Here is a 21,109-nt window from a genome sequence, read left to right as displayed (position 1 = left end):
AATAAATTTTTGTATTTGTTTTTAGACATTGACGAATGTCAGGAGCTGCCAGGTCTCTGCCAAGGCGGAAATTGCATCAATACTTTCGGCAGCTTCCAGTGTGAATGTCCAAAAGGCTACTACCTCAGTGAAGAGACAAGAATCTGTGAAGGTTGAGTCCTTGAAATGGTCTTCTTTTTCACAGTTCAATTATGATGAAAAACTCTACTGCTTTTAGTCTTAAATTCATAAGTAGATAGACTGTCCACACTCTTACCTAAAATCTTCTCTTGAATCAATGTCTTTAGTGTTGCTGGTAGGATTAATATAATGTTTGAAATATAACATTTGCATATACTAATGTTTATGTCTGTATACTAGATCTCAGCTAGATATAGTCAGTATGTAGTATACAGGTAAGGTAGCTGTGAATGATCTCTGGATTTTCTATTTAATGCTTTACATTGCCTACTAGGTTCCTCATATTGACCCAAATCTAAGCAGTGCTTTGTAAGCTAGCCTTTACATGCAGTAGTATATTTTGTTATAGATATATTTCTCCAAAATACTTACCAGGGCTTGGTCCTCTTTCCCTTTGTTAACTATAGTATTTTGAATTGGTCTGCAGATATTGACGAGTGTGTTGCACATCCTGGTGTCTGTGGTCCTGGCACCTGCTACAATACTCTGGGAAACTACACCTGCATTTGCCCTCCTGAATATATGCAAGTCAATGGAGGACATAACTGTATGGGTATGTAGGATATAATCTTTATAAGAACTGTCTAGATATCAGCTAGTTTTGGAATAAGATTCTCTGCTCTAAAATTTCCTTCTTTACATGGTCACTTCTGATCTCTTAGAAATCTCTAGCCAGAAAACTGAAACTTAATGAGAATAGACTTGCAGTTATTCATGTTTTTTATAAATTTGAATTTTTATATTGCTTTTTCTTACCTTTAACTCTCAGAATGTAATGTCTTATAGCCTGAAAAGAGATACAGATGACTGCCAGTGTTCTCATGGTCTTATTCTTTAATAGAACTCAGAAATATTTTCACTAGCCATTTCCACTAATAGAGTTTGATATATAACTGGATTCAGTAGGCATCTACAGTTTGTTTCTGATTCCTTAGGAATATTGCTTTTACCCTTATGTCTTGAAAATATGCCAAATTTCAGGCATATCTAATGCAAAAAAAGCAGATAACTACAATCCTTAAATTCTTTTTAAATGTATCTGTATTTGAGTTGGGTTCAGAAGCCAAAGTCCTCGATCATAGGGTATTAATATTTAGTTAAGTCCGTTTGTTGCTGACTTTGTAAATGATTATTTTCTCACATCTAGACATGAGGAAAAGCTTTTGCTACAGAAGTTATAATGGAACCACCTGTGAGAATGAGCTGCCCTTCAATGTAACCAAAAGAATGTGCTGCTGCACATACAATGTTGGGAAAGCCTGGAACAAACCTTGTGAACCATGTCCAACTCCAGGAACAGGTAAAGCCTACAGTAATCATCTCACTTTTTTTACGTGACTACTCATCTGCTCCTTTGACATATTAGCTAAAGTTAATATTTCAGCCAGAAAAAAAATATTTGCCATCATTTCCAAGCAGTGGAATACTCTATGTCATCTATGTCATCTTCTCACTGGCTGAATTAAGTCTGGCTGTGCTAAAAAGGAATTAATATTTCTTCCATTCTTGAAATATCACTCCATATTGAGTGGAAAGATACAGTATGAATGCTTGAGGGAAACAGTCATTCACATAGGTTGAATAAAATATCTAGGAAGAGTATGCAGATTTTTCCCTCTAAGCTTCTTCTGAGGTCAAGGACAAGGGAAAAAAGTACTCTTAGGATTCCCTGTATGGAGCTAAGTAAAAAGGCCTGGAAAATACAATCTGACCTTTCCATCATCAGCAGGAGTGTGTCACCGCTGTAACTAAAATGTATTTGCTATAGTTAGATCTAATTATTTACTTCATTTTTGTGATGAGAATGAAGAGTAAGGATTTTATAAAATGGCTCTATAAAATGAATATGTTATAATTGCCTTGATCTTTCTTTCTATTAAAAACAAAGGCTTTCACAGGTCTTGTATGGACATAACATTGCATTCAGACGTATCTATATGTCAGAAATCTATGTTTGTGAAGGTAAGACCACTAGACTGACATATGAGGCATAAGCCCGTCCTCTGAATATGTGATTACAGAGCTCCCATCTCTAAAGCTGGCTGCTCGTGGTTTCGGGAGAAGCAGTCATCATGCAATAATACCAGGGTGAAGATGCCTGTTGCCTGATCAGTCTTGCAGGATGATTAATTTAGGGTAATAGAATTCAGTAACTGAATTACTGATGAATACATTTATCCAGATAGTTCTAATCTCTGTCAGAAGAGAAAGATTGTGTTTCGTTACTTAAGTGTATTAACCTTTCCAGATTTTTCGTTTGTGTCTCAAGTCTGAGCATGATCCTCTTAGTTGCTTTTACATTACATCTGCTGAAGATGGTCAACTTGCAAAAGCTCAGTGAGCAGGGCATGCTGAAGGGAAGTAAAAAATTTGTTCTGCAAAATAGGGTGAAAATAATAAGGTTTTCAGTTCTTTTTCAGTTAGTCTTTATGGAGTTTCTTGCCTGGAACAAATCACCCTTGAAAGCTCAGCTTTCAAGGAAAAATCATTGGTCAGAGAATTACCAGCTTGGAAACCTGACAGTAGCACCTGGACTTCATTAAAAGATTCTTATGCTTGTAGAAAGAGCTTTCCTAGATTGAGGGGGATGAAAGGGAGGGGAGGGGGAAAAACAAAAAATTGTTTCATACAAATACATTTTACTATTTAATCGACTTTGCACTGAGCTAGTAGCTAGTGCCGCTAAAGTCATACCTCTTGTGGGTGCATCATCTGTGGTGTTGATGTAAATAATATATTCCTTCCATTCCACATAGTATATTCTGGTGATGTAAGGGAAATAGCATATAATTTAGGGAAGATTTTCTCCCACAAGCAGTAAAGAGGAGGAAAAAATGTGGGGTGAAAATGTTTCCTGAAGTACTTCATCATGGCCTTGTTAGCTGTTTTAAGTGCCTTTCCTGTATTTGGAAACACAACTGACCCTCTTCTCACCATGAAAATAGATTGTGTAAGGGATCAAACATGAATTGCTAGTGTAAATGGTTGAATAGCTGAAGTTACAGGGTATAATCAGTTGTTCTGAAATCTAGGGCTAAATGTGACAGACAGGGATTAAGATACAGTGACCTTTTCCAGTTTGCTAGACTGAGCTCAGTAGCTCATTAAAAGCATTATTCTGCTCTGATGAGAATTGTTCCTCTAAAAGAACTTCAGATGCCAACTTTTTCTTTGTGAAATATTTTCTTCCATTTCATGTATTTATGCTTAACAACAATCAGTCTCTGATGCCTTCAGATAGTAAAGATTACACTGCTTAGGATTACTCATTATACTGATCATAACATTATTGTAAAGACCTGAATAAGTTTATCATTCTTGGGGCAGATTTTTCTGCCCAAAGAAGTGTAAAAAGCTGCTTCAGTGCTACAAAGTAGCCAGGTATTTGCAGAACTTTTTTCATGGTTGGATCATTTTGAAAGTACTTGACTTCAGAGAGTTTTTTTTCCATATTATGTGTTAGATCTTTTTGTCCTATGAAAAATAATACAGTGAAAAGTATGTGGTTTTTGGAAATAGTCTTTAAAAAATAGTTGCAAAGGCAAGCTTGCAGAAAGTAAATCTCTGGAGTGTTTGTATATTGCTAATTTGGCACTCTTTTATGAAAGCATTATGCTTCAGTCCTGATGTATTACATGCTGTTTTTCTACACAGTGCAAACTGGAAGAAAAAAATAGAAATAACTATTAAATAAGATGTAAAATATGTAGGAAAGTAGGCTTGCAATCTTCAAAGCTGTTTTTTCATTGTCCCAGAACTAATATTAGGCATTATCACAGGAATAGGTTGTCATCATCCATAGAGACAGGGTAATAAACATTAGGCCCTCATCTTAGCAAGGTGTATGTTTCACAGATTTACTGACAATAGTAAATGGTATAAATCTGGGTGTAGAAAATAACTGTTAAAAAGAAAACCTTTGTTGATATGAAAGAGCAGAAAGTTGCTGGATGACAAAGCACTGTGACAGTGAATTTTAAGGCTCTCCATTCTGTAGCACAAGACAAACTTCAGCAGGCATTAAACAATCATTACAGATGAGGACAGAAGACAGAAGAAAATGCTGAGGTTCAGATGTTGTATCCTACTCAGCTACCTACAAAAATGACAAAGAATATTTGAATGTGAAAAAATTATCTTTCCAAATCATATTCCGAGCAGCAATCAACTGTGTTTGCTGAAATTAATATATATTTTGTTTCAGAAAGACAAGATTCCAAGATTCAAATAATAAGCCCCGTGATTAAACTTTATAAGATTTTAAGCTAATGAAAAGCTACCATTAAAATGTAGAGAATCAAGAAATTCAGACAACAGCCAGGAGAGAAATAAACTATCAGCACTCTGGATGGGAGATCATTGCTTATGGAAAAAAGAAGGGTCTTCTTTTTTCCTTATGGTACTGGAAGAGATACCTTAATAATTTGTCTAAATTGTAGGTTTAGAGTTAAGTTCATATGCTCGCTTTCTTTGAACACTAGCTGCCAGAGAACAGACTTACTGTTGGGTTCTGATCAGTGGACAGACCACTTACAGAAGTCTCCAGATGTTATCCAGTGGTCAGAACCACTGTGAATTTTAGCTAAGTCAGATATTTTTAAATTGTTATCCATATTCTTTAGAAGAAAATTTTACCTTGACTTAACACTTTGCAGGTGTGAATATCTATCACATTACTTAGAATTTTTCATGAAGAAGATTGTAAAGGATGGAAAGATACTTTTTGTGTGGAGAATTTGAGTGATACAAATACAATCCCATGAGATTTTAAACAGGAGCTGGATGTTTATTGTTAGCAAACACATAACCTAAAGCAAGGTCCTCATGGAAATAAGTTGTTAAAGTCTTCACACTGGAAATATTTTGCTCCTCTCAGAGAAGTGGAATTTCAGTATGGATTTCCACCAGTACTCTCAGTATTTCACAAATGACATAGCAAACAACAGTTACAGTCATGTTATCTTTGGTATTTCTGTCTGGATCGAAGTTAATATATTGTAAACATGTTACACATTTATTCTTGAAAATGTTGTTGTACCAGTAAAGTCTTACACCAATATAGATGCTTTATACTTTCCTTAAACAGGTAATTGTTTATTATACTCTATCCTGCAATTATTACTAGATTCCGTGGTATCTAGGAATAAGAACTAGAAAAAGATATTTGTTCACAACTAGCTGATTTTTTGTCTGTATGCTGCAAATCCACTGAACTCCATACACCTTGCCTGGAATACCTTGCTAGTTACCAGTTACTGATTTTATACTCGTGTGCATTTCCCTTAGAATTGTTTGAGTTAGAAGGCAGCTTTAAATGTTATCCAATCCAACTCCCATTCTCAGGATGCTCTGAGAAAGTGAGTATAAAAGTGAGCATAGTGAACCAGTGCTCATTTTTGAAGCACCTTTTTCAAAGGAGAGTGTCCATTCTGCTCCTCAGTTCAGTGAAACTAAGTTGCAGTAATCTTTACAAAAAAAAACCAAGCAACAGTATTGTCAGAGAAGGCTAAGAACAGGTAAGTTACCTTTATTCATTCTTTCTGAAACTTGCTGCAGATTCTCTTCAGGTTTCTAGAAAGCAGAAACCAACTTTAAAAAGCAAGTTACAGAGTTCTATTTAAAACAAAACCTGAAGCTCTGCTTGCTCAAATCAGACAGTTTTTCTCATGCCGAAGTCTGCAAAGATTTGCAAAAAGACAGGTATGAACTAGTGTTCCATTTGCATTTGTTAATTGGCAACTTGAGTTTTCAGTATTAATTTGTACAGGATGCAGTGGCACCGTCTTCTAACGAGATTTGGCTTGTATCAGCTCTGAGAAAACTGCAAGTGATTGGGAGATCTATAAATACTAAAAATACGTTTTTCTGTCATTTGCTCTAGCTGAATTCAAGAACATATGTGGCAATATTCCTGGCTTTACTTTTGACATTCATACTGGAAAAGCTGTTGGTAAGTTTGAATAAATTTATTTTAACCAACAATTCTTAACAGATAGTACTGAAATGAATATTTCATAAAATAAAATCCTTATTCATTTTGTAGTCTTGAAGGTGACACATTCTGAGAACAAACTTATAATGGTTTGATTTTTTTATTTTTTAATTCCTACAATTTTAGTAATTTTTTTTGCTCCTCCTCCATCCTGTTTCATAGGTTTGAGTTTTAATTGGTAAGGTGAAAGGTTTTACTTTCAAAAATGTTGATGGACATATTAGCACATTTGTAACAGTTCTGCATCTTGTCTCATACTTAGTATTTCCCTGTATCACTTACTAAACTTCACATAATTTTTTTTTCTCATAGTGGAAAAATATATACTTAGATTTATGTCGTGTATATAACTTAAGTAGATTAAAAGAAACCCCTCAGCTCAGTGTAAAGAACAGTGAAATTGAGAACGCATGCAGTATGTAAAGCCACAAGAACTGACCAGCTCATCTGAATTTCAGACATCGATGAATGTAAAGAAATCCCAGGAATCTGCGCAAATGGTGTTTGCATCAATCAGATTGGCAGCTTCCGCTGTGAATGCCCAACTGGATTCAGCTACAATGACCTGCTCTTGGTCTGTGAAGGTGATTTGAAGTGATGTTATTTTCTACCTAGTCCCCATAAGCATATTTATCTTAAAGGGAAGGAGAAAATTTAATTTACACATTTTTGAAACTCTAATTGACAAGTTGTGAGCTTTCTTGTAGGGTTCGAGACTATTATAAATGTGTTTGTGATGTGTTTGTCTTTAATACATATGCACATGCGCTTAATTTGTCATTGTTTTGTGTCAGGTAATGCACTGACTCCTAAGTTACTAGTAAATGAAATACTTCTGTATTGCGGTGGTAATTTGATTCTTGTTCTTAAAACTTGTTCCAAGAAAAGCTTCCCGTGATATTTCCTTTTGTGTCCGTTCATCTGTGGTTTTATAGGTAAACAAGTATCAGATATTTGTAAAATATAGTAGTGAAGTTTTATGTGTCCTAAAGTCAGTAGGATTTTTATCATTGGTATTCAGGGGACTAGTGCTGAAGACAGTTGTGCCCTAAAATGCTAAAAATATGTGCTACTTATTTTTCCCCTAAAAAATTGTTTTGTTTAACATATACAAAGGCACAGAGAACTTAATACAGAGAATTAATTGATTTATGTATCCCTTTAAAATTGCATGGCTGCTTCTGCGTACGGAGTTGGTTTCATAAGATTTTCCTTCATCCAAAAAGAGTGCTCTTGATGAAATGGTATTGATTTTGCCTTTGATTTGCATTTATGGCATGAGAAGCTGAAGCTTAGCATCTTCATACTTGGTTGAGGACAGCCTACCAAGATCAGTCTTGCGTGTGACTGACAATACAGTCCAAATACTAAGACAGAAATAAATATCTTGTGGTTTTTGACTTTGACTCTTGGTATTTCAGATATTGATGAGTGCAGTAATGGAGACAATCTCTGTCAGAGGAACGCAGACTGTATCAACAGTCCTGGTAGTTACCGCTGTGAATGTGCTGCTGGTTTTAAACTTTCACCTAACGGTGCCTGTGTTGGTAAGAAATCAGTTGATTTTTCTAGTCTGAATCTGTTTGTACCTAATCAAGGGTCTGTACTTGATTCTCTAGAAGGGTAAAAGCAACAATTATTTTCTATTGTCTTGCATATTCTAATGTGTATTTTATGTAACAGTTTTTTATTTTATAACTCTGTTTCTCTGTACAAGGGAAGAAAAGACAGTAAATTTTTCAAAGAACATTCTTGAGGTATCAACCAAACTGTAACAGTAGTTTTGACCTTGAGGTGTATAGGCAAGAAGTTCTTATAAAATGAATTTTTGTTATGATTCAGATTTAGTTATGGATAATTTTGAATCTGGTTTTAATTATAACAACAGATTGTAAGAACATATTTGTGTAAAATGAATGAATAATAAAAGTCAATAATGTGTACCATCTGTTTTATATTTTTGTTATAGATCGCAATGAATGTCTGGAAATTCCTAATGTTTGCAGTCATGGTTTGTGTGTGGACATGCAAGGAAGTTACCAGTGCATATGTCACAATGGTTTTAAGGCATCTCAAGACCAGACTATGTGCATGGGTATGTAAAGAAAATGCTTTTGTGGTTTAAAAACAAGGGGAAGACAGAAGGGAGTGAATCTAGATTTGTATATTTTTAATTGTATAAGAAGAATATATTGGCATTAAACAGGGTTCTTCATATGCTTTTGAATGTTATGAATAAAGCACGTGAAGTTGCCATTAGAGTAAATATGTCAGTTGGAGAACAAATCACAGTATTCTCAGAGGTAGCTCCATGTTACTGAAGAATCTGTTAACCCCATTTTCACTAAAATATGTAACATCTTGAAAGAAAAGTTTATAGTTGATGTGATAAGAGGTTATGGAAACTATCCCACAGGAAAATATATATATGTGAATAAATAAAAACGTTTCAGAAAGTTCACAAGACCTAAGACATTAAGATCTAAGTGTCATTCAGATCCTTATAAAACTCCAAGTACAATTTGAACAGAAGGTAGAAAGTACTGAATGTGCCCTAAAAAGTGGATGTGTCCAAGACTTACTAGGCAAAATTTATAATTCTGGATGCACTACTGGCATCATAAATTTGCTTATACAAACTATATTGTGAACAATTACATAACTACAATATGGAAGACTTTCAGCAAATTTTCATGTGCATAAAAGTAAAGTGTTTATATTCATTTCAGACAGTCCGAAGGCTGAGAGGCTCTATCCTTTGTACTGAATTCATATAAATAACATACACTAAGAAATGAAAAATTATTACTGGGGAAAATAAAAACACAGAATGCACTTATGCACATATGCGCTATCTTTCCAGGTAGGAGTATGTTTTAGAATACAACTGAAAAATAAGTGTCATATGCACTGTACTTAAGTCCTGCAAAAGGACTGTAGGAACTTAAACACCATGCTGTAATAATCAGTAGTATAAATAAAACATATAGGAGATGAAGGGAGAGACTGAGGCTTAACATACTTCACTGTGTGCACATATATCACACTAACAAATAGTTGGGGAAAATAAATTCCAGCATACACTTTTGTTTCTGTTTGTAGATGTTGATGAATGTGAACGCCATCCATGTGGAAATGGAACGTGTAAAAACACCGTTGGATCATTTAACTGTCTGTGTTATCCAGGATTTGAATTAACTCATAATAATGATTGTATGGGTAGGTGATATAATCCAAACTTTGCTTTCATTGTTGCTGGCTTAATATGTGAAGGAGGTTGTATAATTAAAATTCGAAGATGTTAAGATGTCTTGGACTGCTAGGGAAGTTAATTGAATGCAGGAATAGAAGTTAGTAATTATTATTATTTTTGAAAATTCAAAGTACATATTCCTAGGCAGCTTGAGATAATGTAAACCCTGAAACTCTGGACCGCTGGGGCTGCCTTACTGTTCACTGACATTTTAAGGCAGGCCTCAACTAAAAGATTAATTGGGCAATTATAGCACACATCTTTTGCTACTGGCAAAGACTATAAGAACCACTCACAGTAAGTATGAGTAATATCACAACACCAGCATTACCTCAAGAATATAAAATAATTTCTTTATTTTACCATATTATTTGAAATTTTTGTACAGTGTGAAGGAAGAAAGAGATCAGCAGTAAGAAAGCCAGCATAACTAATCTTCTAAATCTCCTACTCTCCTGAGGTGAACTCTGCTTATACAGTGATACTGTTTTTTCCTATTCCTTAATAGTGGCCAGCAAAAGGATATTGATGGTTTTGGACAATTTTAATACTTGTGATAAAGAAAAGACTTTCTCAGCTAAAGAATAGACTTTTTAAGTCTCAGGAGATTGTCTTTGTGCAAAGCCAAAGCCAAAACGTAAGCTACCACATTCCTTTCTGCTACAGAGGAAAGACAAAACAAAGTCTGCTGGTTCCTTTGTGGTTCAGGAGAGAACTAAAACATCTTGAAAATATTTTAAATCCTTTGTTTGTCCAGGAAAGAGAAAATTCAAAAATTGTTCTAGAAGGAAGAGACTGCAATGGTGTTTATTCCAAGGAGGTTCTTCACAGTGGCAGTAAAAGCTGCCAGGATACTGCCAGGACCATCCAGTGCCTCTCTGCCAAAATGTGCCTTCAGGGAGGCTAAGGAGCCCAAGCTGACTCCAAGACTTGGCTCTTGTGAGCACGTTTCTTGACAGTCTGGAGAGCCCTGGGGCCTTCTTCCAAGCTATCACAGTCATTCAAAAGCAATTTAAGCCCACTGCACTGTAATACTCCAAAGATATTTGCACTTTTGAAACTGTAACTTACAAGAAGTGCACTGTGGAATAAGCTAGTAACCAGGCACAACTTTACTGTTTGAAGCAGAGGGTACATCTTGTTCAGGAGCTGTTACATTACATTTTTGAAGACATCTAGAAACCTCTTTAGTAAAACTGATGTAAGTCTTCATCATTCAAATTAAAATATTTTACCATAGTGAGGAAATATTTACCATAGTGAGGTGTAAATTGTTCTTGTAGCATGATACTAACCCAATCAACTTGATTTTCCTTTCTTCTTACACTTTTTCACCTGTAATACTCATCTGTAATACATTACTCTATTATACTGTATTATAAAGTGTTTCTTTCAGTTTGCGTATCTACTTGAGTGCATATAAAATCCAGAGAAAGTCCAGAACACCCCATGTAACCTTTTCTATGTCTGGAGTTAGTATAATACAGTCACTTGGCAGTAATTAACTGTCTCCAGATGCAGTAGCTGAGGTAATGCTGCAAATTTAAAAAGTAGAATTCTCTACCAAAAAAAGTGCTGCTTAAATGGAACATACATCTTAAAGCACTTGAGTGAGAGTTACTTTCCATTTGTCAACTGTTCTTTTGTTGCTGCAGTTGCCTTTTTCATGGAAATATACAGATGTATTGCTACCTTAGTTTGTTCATAACATACTGTATATACTCACGTGCTTATACATTTTAATGAGAGACCAACTCTTGCTTAGACGTTTTGCTTTGTTTTTTACAGATATTGATGAGTGCAGTTCCTTCTTTGGTCAGGTGTGCAGAAATGGCCGGTGTTTCAATGAAATTGGTTCCTTCAAATGTTTATGTAATGAAGGATATGAACTTACTGTAGATGGCAAGAATTGCATTGGTATGTATATTACCACAGTGAGATGCTACAGTACTGCTGAGATGAAAAAATAAAACTGAATATTTAAGAATAAAGAAAATAATTTCAGTGTGAAGTATGTATGTACTTCAAGATTTAAGTATAACTCAATAGAAATAACTGATTTTTCGAATAATTGATCTTTGTACATTTAAATGCCTAAAAAGAAGAAAAGTAGAAAAATACTCTGCCACCTTTTTAATGAATGAGTGTTTTGTAATGCAAGAACAATGTCATAAGAATTACATGATTCTAAATCTATCTTGATGCCATCTCCTCTCTTAAGATACTAATGAGTGTGTGGCACTGCCTGGTTCATGCTCCCCTGGTACCTGTCAAAATTTGGAAGGATCATTCAGATGCATCTGTCCCCCAGGATATGAAGTGAAGAGTGAAAGTTGTATTGGTAAGGCAAGTTGTAATTGTTGCTTCTAAACAATTTAAAATTAGAAAAAATATCTGGTTCTCAATGGGTGCAAAGTAGTTGTACACACTGGTGATTGTGAATTTTATCCTACTTCAAATCATGCGGACAGGGAGTAAATAGTAATAGTCTACAGGAAGATATTTTAGAAGAAGAAAACAAGATATCATCTTGTACTGTATTGTACTGTATTTTGAAACATTAATTTCTCTATTGATGCAAAATGAAAATTGCTAAGTGGTACTTCTCAAAAATAAAACATAAAATGTTCAATATTTCACAAACCCATATTTTTCAACTGTAGATAAAACACACCAACTCATGTACTGGATTTATATGGTGTTTCAAAAGAGGTTCTTACTGACTTTCAGTTCATGACAGAAGCTTCAGACTTCACAGCAGAGGGATGAATTTGATAAGATGTTGGAGTGCAAGGCAACAGTTGCCTAAATTGGCTCATTCTAACAATTCTTTCCAGACTTAGTGTTTTATATACTGTCTTTCAAGTGCTGAGGTTCACAGGGAGAGAGTGGAACAGAGCTATTAACTTGCATGTTCCTGTTTGCTTACAGAAGTCTTGTTTGAACATAATTCAGAAGTAAAGTGCTGCATGGCGAATTAAGATTTGGTGCATGAGGATGAGAAAGAAATTCCAGTTACAACTCAGTTTTTGTCAGAACTGCTGTGAATGAATTTACCATTTAAATATACTATGTGAGGCACTTGCAAGAAGGGTGCATGCAAATGATTTTCAGAAGCAAATTTAGGAGCGTTTGGTTCCTGAATGGCCAGTGGACAAGTGTTAGCAGCTGTCTCTCCACTGTGGCTACATAAAAAAAGACCGATTCTCAGCTTAAATTACTGTGGTTAGCTGGTGTGACATTCCCAAACACATTCATTGAAATAACTCCCAATTATAAACAAGTAGCTTTTATGAAATGAAGAAAAAACTCAATAATTAGTCTTATATTAACCTAACATTGTGAGTGCATGAACAAAGGCTGAACAAAGGAACTTTTTTGAATTTTTGTTATGTACAAGAAGATGTATTTTCTAAATCCCAGAGCTTTCTCATTCTATTGTATCAAGCCATAATGCTTAGTTTTCCTGCCAACTTTATGGGTTTTTTTGTTAGCCACTGTTCCCACATTAGCAGTTGTGTTAAAGATAAATTCAAATCACCTGTGGTTGTAAAAATCATTAATTTAAAATGAAAGCTTTTGGTTTTCTTGGAATATCCCTGTTTATGACCATTTGAATATCCTGACAAAAATTTTGATATTTTTTTTACAAAATCAGTGTCTGCCAAATACATATTTGTTCTGCAGCGTATCTGAGCTAACTCAAAACACTTCCCGTAGGAGGAGTCATTGGAAAGGAACTGTGGAGTCTGGTCATATGCCACTTTATGCTGCAGTGGTTTATTCATGTGTAATACCTTGTAGTAACTCCTGACTGGAGAGCGTAGGTGACAGTTTTCAGACATAACTTCAAGAGGACCTGTCTCTATGTATTCTCCTCACATTCCACTTTTCCTATGCAAAGAAGTGTTCATCCATTTTTGCCTTACCTGGTAAATATAGACCAGTTTTGTCAAATTTAATGTAGTGTAGAGTCTAACTTGCATCAGGAAAAATGACACCACAGATTTGTGACTCAGCATCAATAAAAACTTACTTTCATGGAGAATACCCATTTCTGCTTACACTTTTAAGATCGGTATGGATGTACAGATGTACAGTCACAGGTCTCTGATGTTTCTTTAATATAAATTGCTGTAAGACTCAAGAGGGATTGGACTGCAGGTATAGCACTGACAAATTTTAAAATACACTTCAGAATTTGTTACCTTATAATTACCTTTAGAAATAACTAAAGAGGCTTATTTCTTCTGCCAGCATTTGCAGAAGAGAATAAACTAAAATCTGGTTTAAAATAATAGATATGAAAAATGAAGGTATATTAATGTATTGCTTTTCTTACTCTTCATCTATCTAGACAGCAGCCTGATACTATTTCAGCTGTGCAATTTTACAGATATTTGGTATTTATATTAAATACTCCTTTACTTTGCTTTTTTTATGATTTAAAATAAAATCAGTTTTTTAAAAAAGAAATGTTTAGGTAGCCTTAGCTATATTTTCAAAGTTATTCAATTGAGGAGAATTTTTTAAAAAAACTGGTAAATACAAATATGTTTTATAGTTCTTCCTCTGTCTATAGTTCCAGTTCAAGGGTCAGTCAGTTAATTTGCCTTTTATTACAAAAAATCCCCAACCCAGAGAATTTCTAAAAATTCATGTTCAGATACTGTATGTTGATTGGAATATTTTCTCATAACTGTATCTCCTCCTCTGCTTCAGTCTGAAAGCATTTATTTAAAGTTTATGATATAAATATGACAAAAAACTAATATTTGCAGAGGAAAGGGAATGCTGGTGAAATACTCTAATTCGAAAGAGTGAGCTGGACCTTCAGGCAGCTTTATCTCTTGGTTGCTTTATTTAATGAATACCTCTGGTTGAAGTTAAATGAATAAATAATTTTTTAAATAAAATCATGGTTTATAGGATTACTATGAATGTTTTCTCATAAATTTTGCAGATATTAATGAGTGCAATGAGGATCCCAACATCTGTCTCTTTGGCTCTTGTACAAACACTCCAGGAGGTTTCCAGTGCATTTGTCCTACAGGTTTTGTTCTGTCTGATAATGGACGGAGATGTTTTGGTAAGTTTGAGGATTAATAAGTGTAACAGGAAACAATTACTCTGTGAAGAAGGTGAAAGGGGACCTCTGGAGGCCCCTCCCAAACTATGTCATTATGAGTGCTGGAAAGTGCTTTCAAAACTATAGCAAAATACAATCTTGACATGGTTCCTTCTTGAGCTATATTGGCATTTTTTAACCAGTTAAGAGCTTCCAGTTACACAAAACAGTATTTTCTTTTTTTTAGATACCCGGCAGAGCTTCTGTTTCACTAATTTTGAGAATGGGAAGTGCTCTGTCCCAAAGGCTTTCAACACCACAAAGGCAAAGTGTTGCTGCAGTAAAATGCCAGGAGAAGGATGGGGTGATCCTTGTGAGCTTTGTCCAAAGGAAGAAGAAGGTAACACATTCAAGATTCAAATAAAGATTTTCAGGTGGGAGAAAAGAAATATGTTTGTTTCGTGTCTTTTTGATCATTAGAAAGAGAGATGTGTTTATCACTTTCTCTTTACGGCCTTCAGTATAATCATTATGAGGTTAACTAAATTAATAAAAATCAAATGGAAGAAACTAAAGAAAAAACGCCTCAGTTACTGTTTTGGCCCGAATGAGAAGTGAACTAGGAGCCTTCACTTGTACAGAATCACAGATTTTAGATATGTCCTGATCTGCTTCACGAAAGTGGATGAGTAGAATAGGAGAGTGCTGAGGATCCCTGAAGTAATCAATACTTTCAGTTACTTTTTTTTCTCCCAAGTTCAAATGCAGAAAGGAAAATACACCAGGTGCACTTGGAAGCTCAGCGTGTTCCAGTACTGCTATCCTGCCTAAATATGGTGTCGCTTTTGCATCTGGCAAATATAGCATGAGGGCTGTGATATAAACAATTGAGTTCTGAAAAATATGGTATAGATGTCTGATTTTAGATACATTAAACCATTTATCATGATTCTCTTTCTCAGTTACTCTCTATTTAAAAATATGTACCTCCACAGTTGCTTTTCAGGACCTCTGCCCATATGGTCATGGGACTATTCCTGGAATTGATGATACACGTGAAGGTAGATATTCTTTTTCCTAATTGAAAATATATATATATTTATACTCAAAGCTAGACTTGAATTTTGCATTATGTGATGGCTTATTCTGCATGGCCAACAAGTGACACTTCTAATACGTGTCGATCATTATGAGGTCGATTACCTTTGAAATTACGTAGAGAAAGACAAACAGAATGGGGCATATTGAGTTTTAAAAATGTTTTATTAAGACTTGATAAAGAAGCTAATAAATGGTTGCTAATATCTTCCTGCTTTTTAGATGTTAATGAATGCCTTGAAAGCCCAGGGATTTGCTCTAATGGTCACTGCATCAACACAGATGGATCCTTCCGCTGCGAGTGCCCAATGGGATACAACTTAGATTTCACTGGAGTACAATGTATCGGTGTGTCCCTGTTTCATAAGTGCTCAGAATTACAGCATTTTAATTTAAAACACAATTAAAAATGTGTCTCAGTTCTCTTCAGCTTACATTTACTCATTTGTTATGTACAGATACTGATGAATGTTCAATTGGCAACCCGTGTGGAAATGGTACATGCACTAATGTGATTGGCAGTTTTGAATGCAACTGTCATGAAGGATTTGAGCCAGGCCCAATGATGAATTGTGAAGGTAATTTGTCTTTTACATTTTTCCTTAGATTTCTGTACATCAAACTGCATTACTAGACATTTTGTTCTGCAAAAAGCAGGAGGAAAAAAGTTTCTCTGCTTCAGATATTTCATTGAGAAAATAATAAATTGATTTCATCAACTCTTTTGGTTTGTCATAGGGCTTCTGAAATTGCATGTTGTTTTAGTCTTTGTTTTGTTATTAAGCTGTTTGATGGAGATGGGGTAAAAAAAAAAAAAAGATAATTGTTGGGTCCCCAAAATAACCTCACAAAAAATAGAGCAAACCAGTGCAAAAATGCATCAATTTGCAGAGCATTTTTTTGTAAGTGAGCCAGCTCAGCTACAAACTGACCCAGTCATCACAATCATAGTAACAAGTGAATTGCATTGAATCCAATAAACTGAAATCAGACCACTGATTTCTTTTTTCATCCCTCATCATTCTACGGTGCTAATTTAGAACAGTGTACAAGCATGACTAACAACTTTCAGCAGCTCATTCCTCTCAATAATTGTGGATTTAGGGAAAATATGGTTTATACAGAAGAATGTTTCCCTGCAGAGTGGGTTCATTATCCATTTATGGATTTGTTGTCCAAGAGTCTGTGCAGCACAGTCTTGAATCTACTGGTAACATCTGCATCCATAGCCTCCTGTGGCAGCAAGATACAGAAGTTCACCACTCTCATAACTTAGAAAAATATTTTCTTTCATCTATTTTGGGCCAATCCTCTGTTAGTTTGAATAAATACCTCTTATTTTTCATAGTGTGGAATTCTGTTTTCATCAGATCCTTAATAGGATCCTTCTTAAAAATTTTATTTTTTTCATCAATCACTTATGAATCAATTAGTTTGTTTTCCAAAGCAAGAATTCATATTCTTAAAGTTGAGAAAAAGCTGACAGTTCTTGTCATTAAATTTCATTTAATGAGAATCTAAGTCATTCTAAATTTAAGTAACTCCATATTAATGGTGTCACTGTTTTTATGCAGAGCTTCATTCATGTTCCTCTACTTACTCAAAACCAGACATCTACAACTTTCTGTTTTAAAAATTATGTTACATTTTTTATAGTTTTAGGTGACAATAGGAGTAAAGTATAAAAATTTCTGGTTGATTGTTTTAAAACTTCGAGGAAAATGATGTTTTTATTCCTTTCTGTTCAGATATAAATGAGTGTGCTCAGAACCCCTTGCTGTGTGCTTTTCGATGTATCAATACTTACGGGTTTTATGAATGCACCTGTCCAGTTGGCTATGAACTGAGAGAAGACCAAAAGATGTGCAAAGGTAATGACTGAAATGTAAACTTCTCCCCACCTTCCATCACCTTGTGTCAGCTGAAGAGTATTCCAGATATTTCTGTGTGTCTTACATTCATTCTCTCAGAGAAATGCAGCAAGCAGCAGATGATTATTTTCTCTTTAAAAACTTAAATAAGACAAAATTTACATAAGACCAGTATCTTTGTGTATTCTTGCTATGGGATGTAAAGAACATCAAGGTGATGAAGTTCATCTTTTAACGACTCAGAAGGATTATTTCTATAACTGCAGTTAAGCATAGCTTTCAGATTTTTTTAGTGCTTGCTAGGAAAGTCTAGATGTCCTTTTTCTTGAGAAAATGCTTGTTGTTTTCAGTAACTGAAGCTATTGCAAAAATGTTCAAACACAAAATGTATGTATTTTTACAGATCTAGATGAATGTGCTGAAGGTCTCCATGACTGTGAATCAAGAGGCATGATGTGCAAAAATTTGATTGGTACTTTCATGTGCATTTGTCCTCCTGGAATGACCCGGAGACCCGATGGAGAAGGCTGTACAGGTAAAGCTTACGAAAGAAAGAAGACATCTGATGCAATTCCAACAAGCAAACAGTTCTCTGTATGTGTGTTTAATGAACTTGAAAGTAGCAGTTCATAAAGTACGCTTAAGATATTCGTTAGTATCCAACATCTTAAACTTACTCTGTATTTTCAAAACTTGAGCCTTATCTGAAAGTAATCCTAATGGACTAGGAAGTGTTTTGGAGGAAAAACTTTGTTTTTGTGTCTTTAGTTGTCCAGCAAAGTCAGGAAGGTTTTCAGACACTTATTAAAGTATTAAGTAACCAGATGGAAGTGACCTTATCTGATAAGTAACAAGGACAATTATTGTAAATAAAAAGTTACATTTCCTTCAACAGTAATACTGTGGCAGTTCCTTAAAGAATTAGAACTATGAAATTTTAATGTAACTGTTAGGTTATATATGTATAAAAGCCTCAGAGAGCAAGAGATGCGGATACTGCCGTAGTTTAAATCTCTGTTCACTATGTATGCAGAGAATATAAAAGGAGTAGAGCCTTCATCCTAGATGCAGAATACAAGACGTGGAATAGTGAAGGTCTTTCTTCTGCTTGATCAGTTGTTGATTTTTCCACTTCTTGCAAATGTTATGCAAAATGCTGAATGCAGTCTACAGATCTGTTTTCTTGTAACAAGAACTTGCATTTGGTATTTTTGTAAAGACGAAAATGAATGCCGTACCAAGCCAGGTATCTGTGAGAACGGTCGTTGCATGAATGTTATTGGGAGCTACCGATGTGAATGTAATGAAGGATTCTTGTCAAGCCCGTCAGGCATCGAGTGTCTTGGTAAGTGCCATTTTTGTATACATTCCACCTTATATCAAAGAATATAAAAGCAGTTAAGGATGTGGAGTTTAAATTAGGTTTCTGAGTACAGCTGCTGCTCTTATGTGAATAAGTTAAATAATGTTTCTAATTAATTAATGCAGTGAAATCACATTAAATGATAAAATATTAAATAATGGATGGGGAGCATCTTGAGAATGTGGGCTGAATTGAGCTATCAGGGGCCTTACATCTAAATTCCAAATCGCATAAACATGCTGCTATCCAGACAAATTACTTACTTTTAAAGAAGCAGAATTTAGTTACCTTAGATTAGAAGCTGGAATGCACAGCGAACTGAAATGTTTCCATGATCAGAACATTATTTTAATCACCACAGTATTTCAGCTAGAATATTTTATATTGTTAATGGAGACCATGAATATGAATAAAAAATATAAGAATGTCACAAAAAATAGCAGAATATATTTAGAAGTTATTGAGACATGCCTGCCCATTAAATACCAATGAAAGATTTAATATTCATCAACCTTATTCTTTACTATGCTCAGGCTTGTTTTTTGCACTATAAAATTACTTATTCTGTTTTTAAAAATCAAACAGAACAGAATATTAAGATTTTCATGACCAGTGTTCGAGTAAGTGTTTTACAACACCAGCATGTGAAACTGCAGCAGTATGTAGGAGTACATAAAGGACACTTGCATTAAAATACTTAGATTCAATTAGAATACTGAGGTATTCTATATATATTATGTATATGCTGTATAACCAGCTGTCTCTAAGTTGCCATTAGTAGCGTGCTGACTTCATGGCAAAGCAATAATATTCAAAGTACAGAGTATTTCCTAAGGATTAGGACCAGATGGAAAAAGGCTGCTGCAGGCTGTTAACTTCAGCCAGTCATTACTGGCAAGGAAATATCCTGCTTTCATTATTGGTTTCTTATATTTTTTATGTATATATACATATATACATGCATTATTTTTTGAAAACTGTGCTTTGGGTTAGTTTGCTTGTTACTGTTTTTTCTTTAACGCTGTCCAGATGAGACATGACTGAAAAATGAGTCTGACAGAAGCAAACTATATCTTCAGAATTAAAGCACAAACATTGAATCTCAGTGTATACTATTTAAAATATATTCTGCTCACATTAAAATATATTCAATCTCAAATCAGGGACAAAGCATGCTAGGATTTTAAGGTACGCAGGGCTTAAAGAGCTACACAAAATACCTATCTTCGGGAACAGAAATCTGCTGAGTCTTGCAAATCCCCACAGCAAACGCAGTATCTCACACAAATAGCATTTTCCGTGACGACAACTTTATCTTATGAGCCCAAAGCAACTTTCATTTAAAGGCAAAGATCACATTTCACTTGAGTCATGTATAAAATCTACAGATTATATTCCTATACTTGTAAACCAGAAGGTCGGTGTGGTGTTCAGAAATGTACAGTTTGAGAGGGGTATGAAAGAATTTAAGCTTTAAGACCAGAAAACATCTTTCCTTTGGAAGCATTAGCATCAGACTGTAGTTGACAGTATTTCCATTTTAATTAACATACTAGACAAGGGACATAACCTATTTAGAAGTGTTGTTACTGCAAAATTTAGAATTTCCATGATAACTGGGAGCTGGGAACTCTCTTCAGATGCCTGTTTGAAACAAATGCGAAGGAAGGAGTGATTGTGTAGTTTTACTCATCTTCCGTGATAGACAGGTACTAATCAAAACTTTCAAAAATAAAGGAAAATTGATTAAGAAGAGGAGATAAACAGTATGGTTATATAAATCTGTTTTTCCAGCCTTCAAACTAGTAGTGCCACTAAAAAAGACTAATGAATTGCATGGAGACTCATAAGTGCTAAGAATTTTGTCATGTAAATCATATCAAGCTACAGTTGATCCGATGTGCTTTTTGGCCAGTAAAACAAAATATAAACAAAACAAAACAATAGCCCAACCCCAAGAACCCCAATTCTGAGAAAATCTATTAAATACAAGCCAAACATAGGTAGCTTAAGTGGGAGCTCAGTTTGGTCTCCAACTTATTTAGTATCAAGCAAGCTTGCCAGGTATGCCTTAGGCCATATCCTTCCTAGAAGTACAACTCATACCAAGTCACACAGGTATTGAACTTCAAGGATATCTGGAATAAACTTGGAATCACAACAGATGTTCAGAAGACATGTCAAGTTTTTGAAAGGCTAAGTCAAAACAGACTTCACAGAATTGTTGCTAATAATTTACTGCTTGCATGAGTTGACAAAGAGCCAAAATAATACATCAGTTGCT

At 34.8% G+C, this 21,109-nt stretch overlaps 1 protein-coding gene across 1 annotated transcript in view; it reads left to right on the top strand.

Moving 5' to 3' along the window:
- LOC100546990 (fibrillin-2) overlaps nt 1-21,109 on the top strand; it is a 198,981-nt gene that overhangs the window by 165,054 nt on the left and 12,818 nt on the right. The window contains exons 33-50 of the mRNA XM_010726029.3: nt 26-151; nt 608-733; nt 1,328-1,480; nt 6,062-6,130; nt 6,631-6,756; nt 7,594-7,719; nt 8,142-8,267; nt 9,275-9,391; nt 11,214-11,342; nt 11,647-11,766; nt 14,389-14,514; nt 14,741-14,893; nt 15,489-15,554; nt 15,814-15,939; nt 16,050-16,169; nt 17,340-17,462; nt 17,866-17,997; nt 18,682-18,807. Of these exons, the coding sequence (XP_010724331.2) occupies nt 26-151; nt 608-733; nt 1,328-1,480; nt 6,062-6,130; nt 6,631-6,756; nt 7,594-7,719; nt 8,142-8,267; nt 9,275-9,391; nt 11,214-11,342; nt 11,647-11,766; nt 14,389-14,514; nt 14,741-14,893; nt 15,489-15,554; nt 15,814-15,939; nt 16,050-16,169; nt 17,340-17,462; nt 17,866-17,997; nt 18,682-18,807 (2,190 nt within the window). The remainder of the gene's footprint in view (nt 1-25; nt 152-607; nt 734-1,327; nt 1,481-6,061; nt 6,131-6,630; nt 6,757-7,593; nt 7,720-8,141; nt 8,268-9,274; nt 9,392-11,213; nt 11,343-11,646; nt 11,767-14,388; nt 14,515-14,740; nt 14,894-15,488; nt 15,555-15,813; nt 15,940-16,049; nt 16,170-17,339; nt 17,463-17,865; nt 17,998-18,681; nt 18,808-21,109) is intronic.

Source organism: Meleagris gallopavo, chromosome Z (assembly GCF_000146605.3).
Source record: "Meleagris gallopavo isolate NT-WF06-2002-E0010 breed Aviagen turkey brand Nicholas breeding stock chromosome Z, Turkey_5.1, whole genome shotgun sequence".
Taxonomy (NCBI): Eukaryota; Metazoa; Chordata; class Aves; order Galliformes; family Phasianidae; genus Meleagris; species Meleagris gallopavo.
Note: the sequence above shows the minus strand (reverse complement) of the source record. Positions and strands in the feature narration are given on the sequence as shown.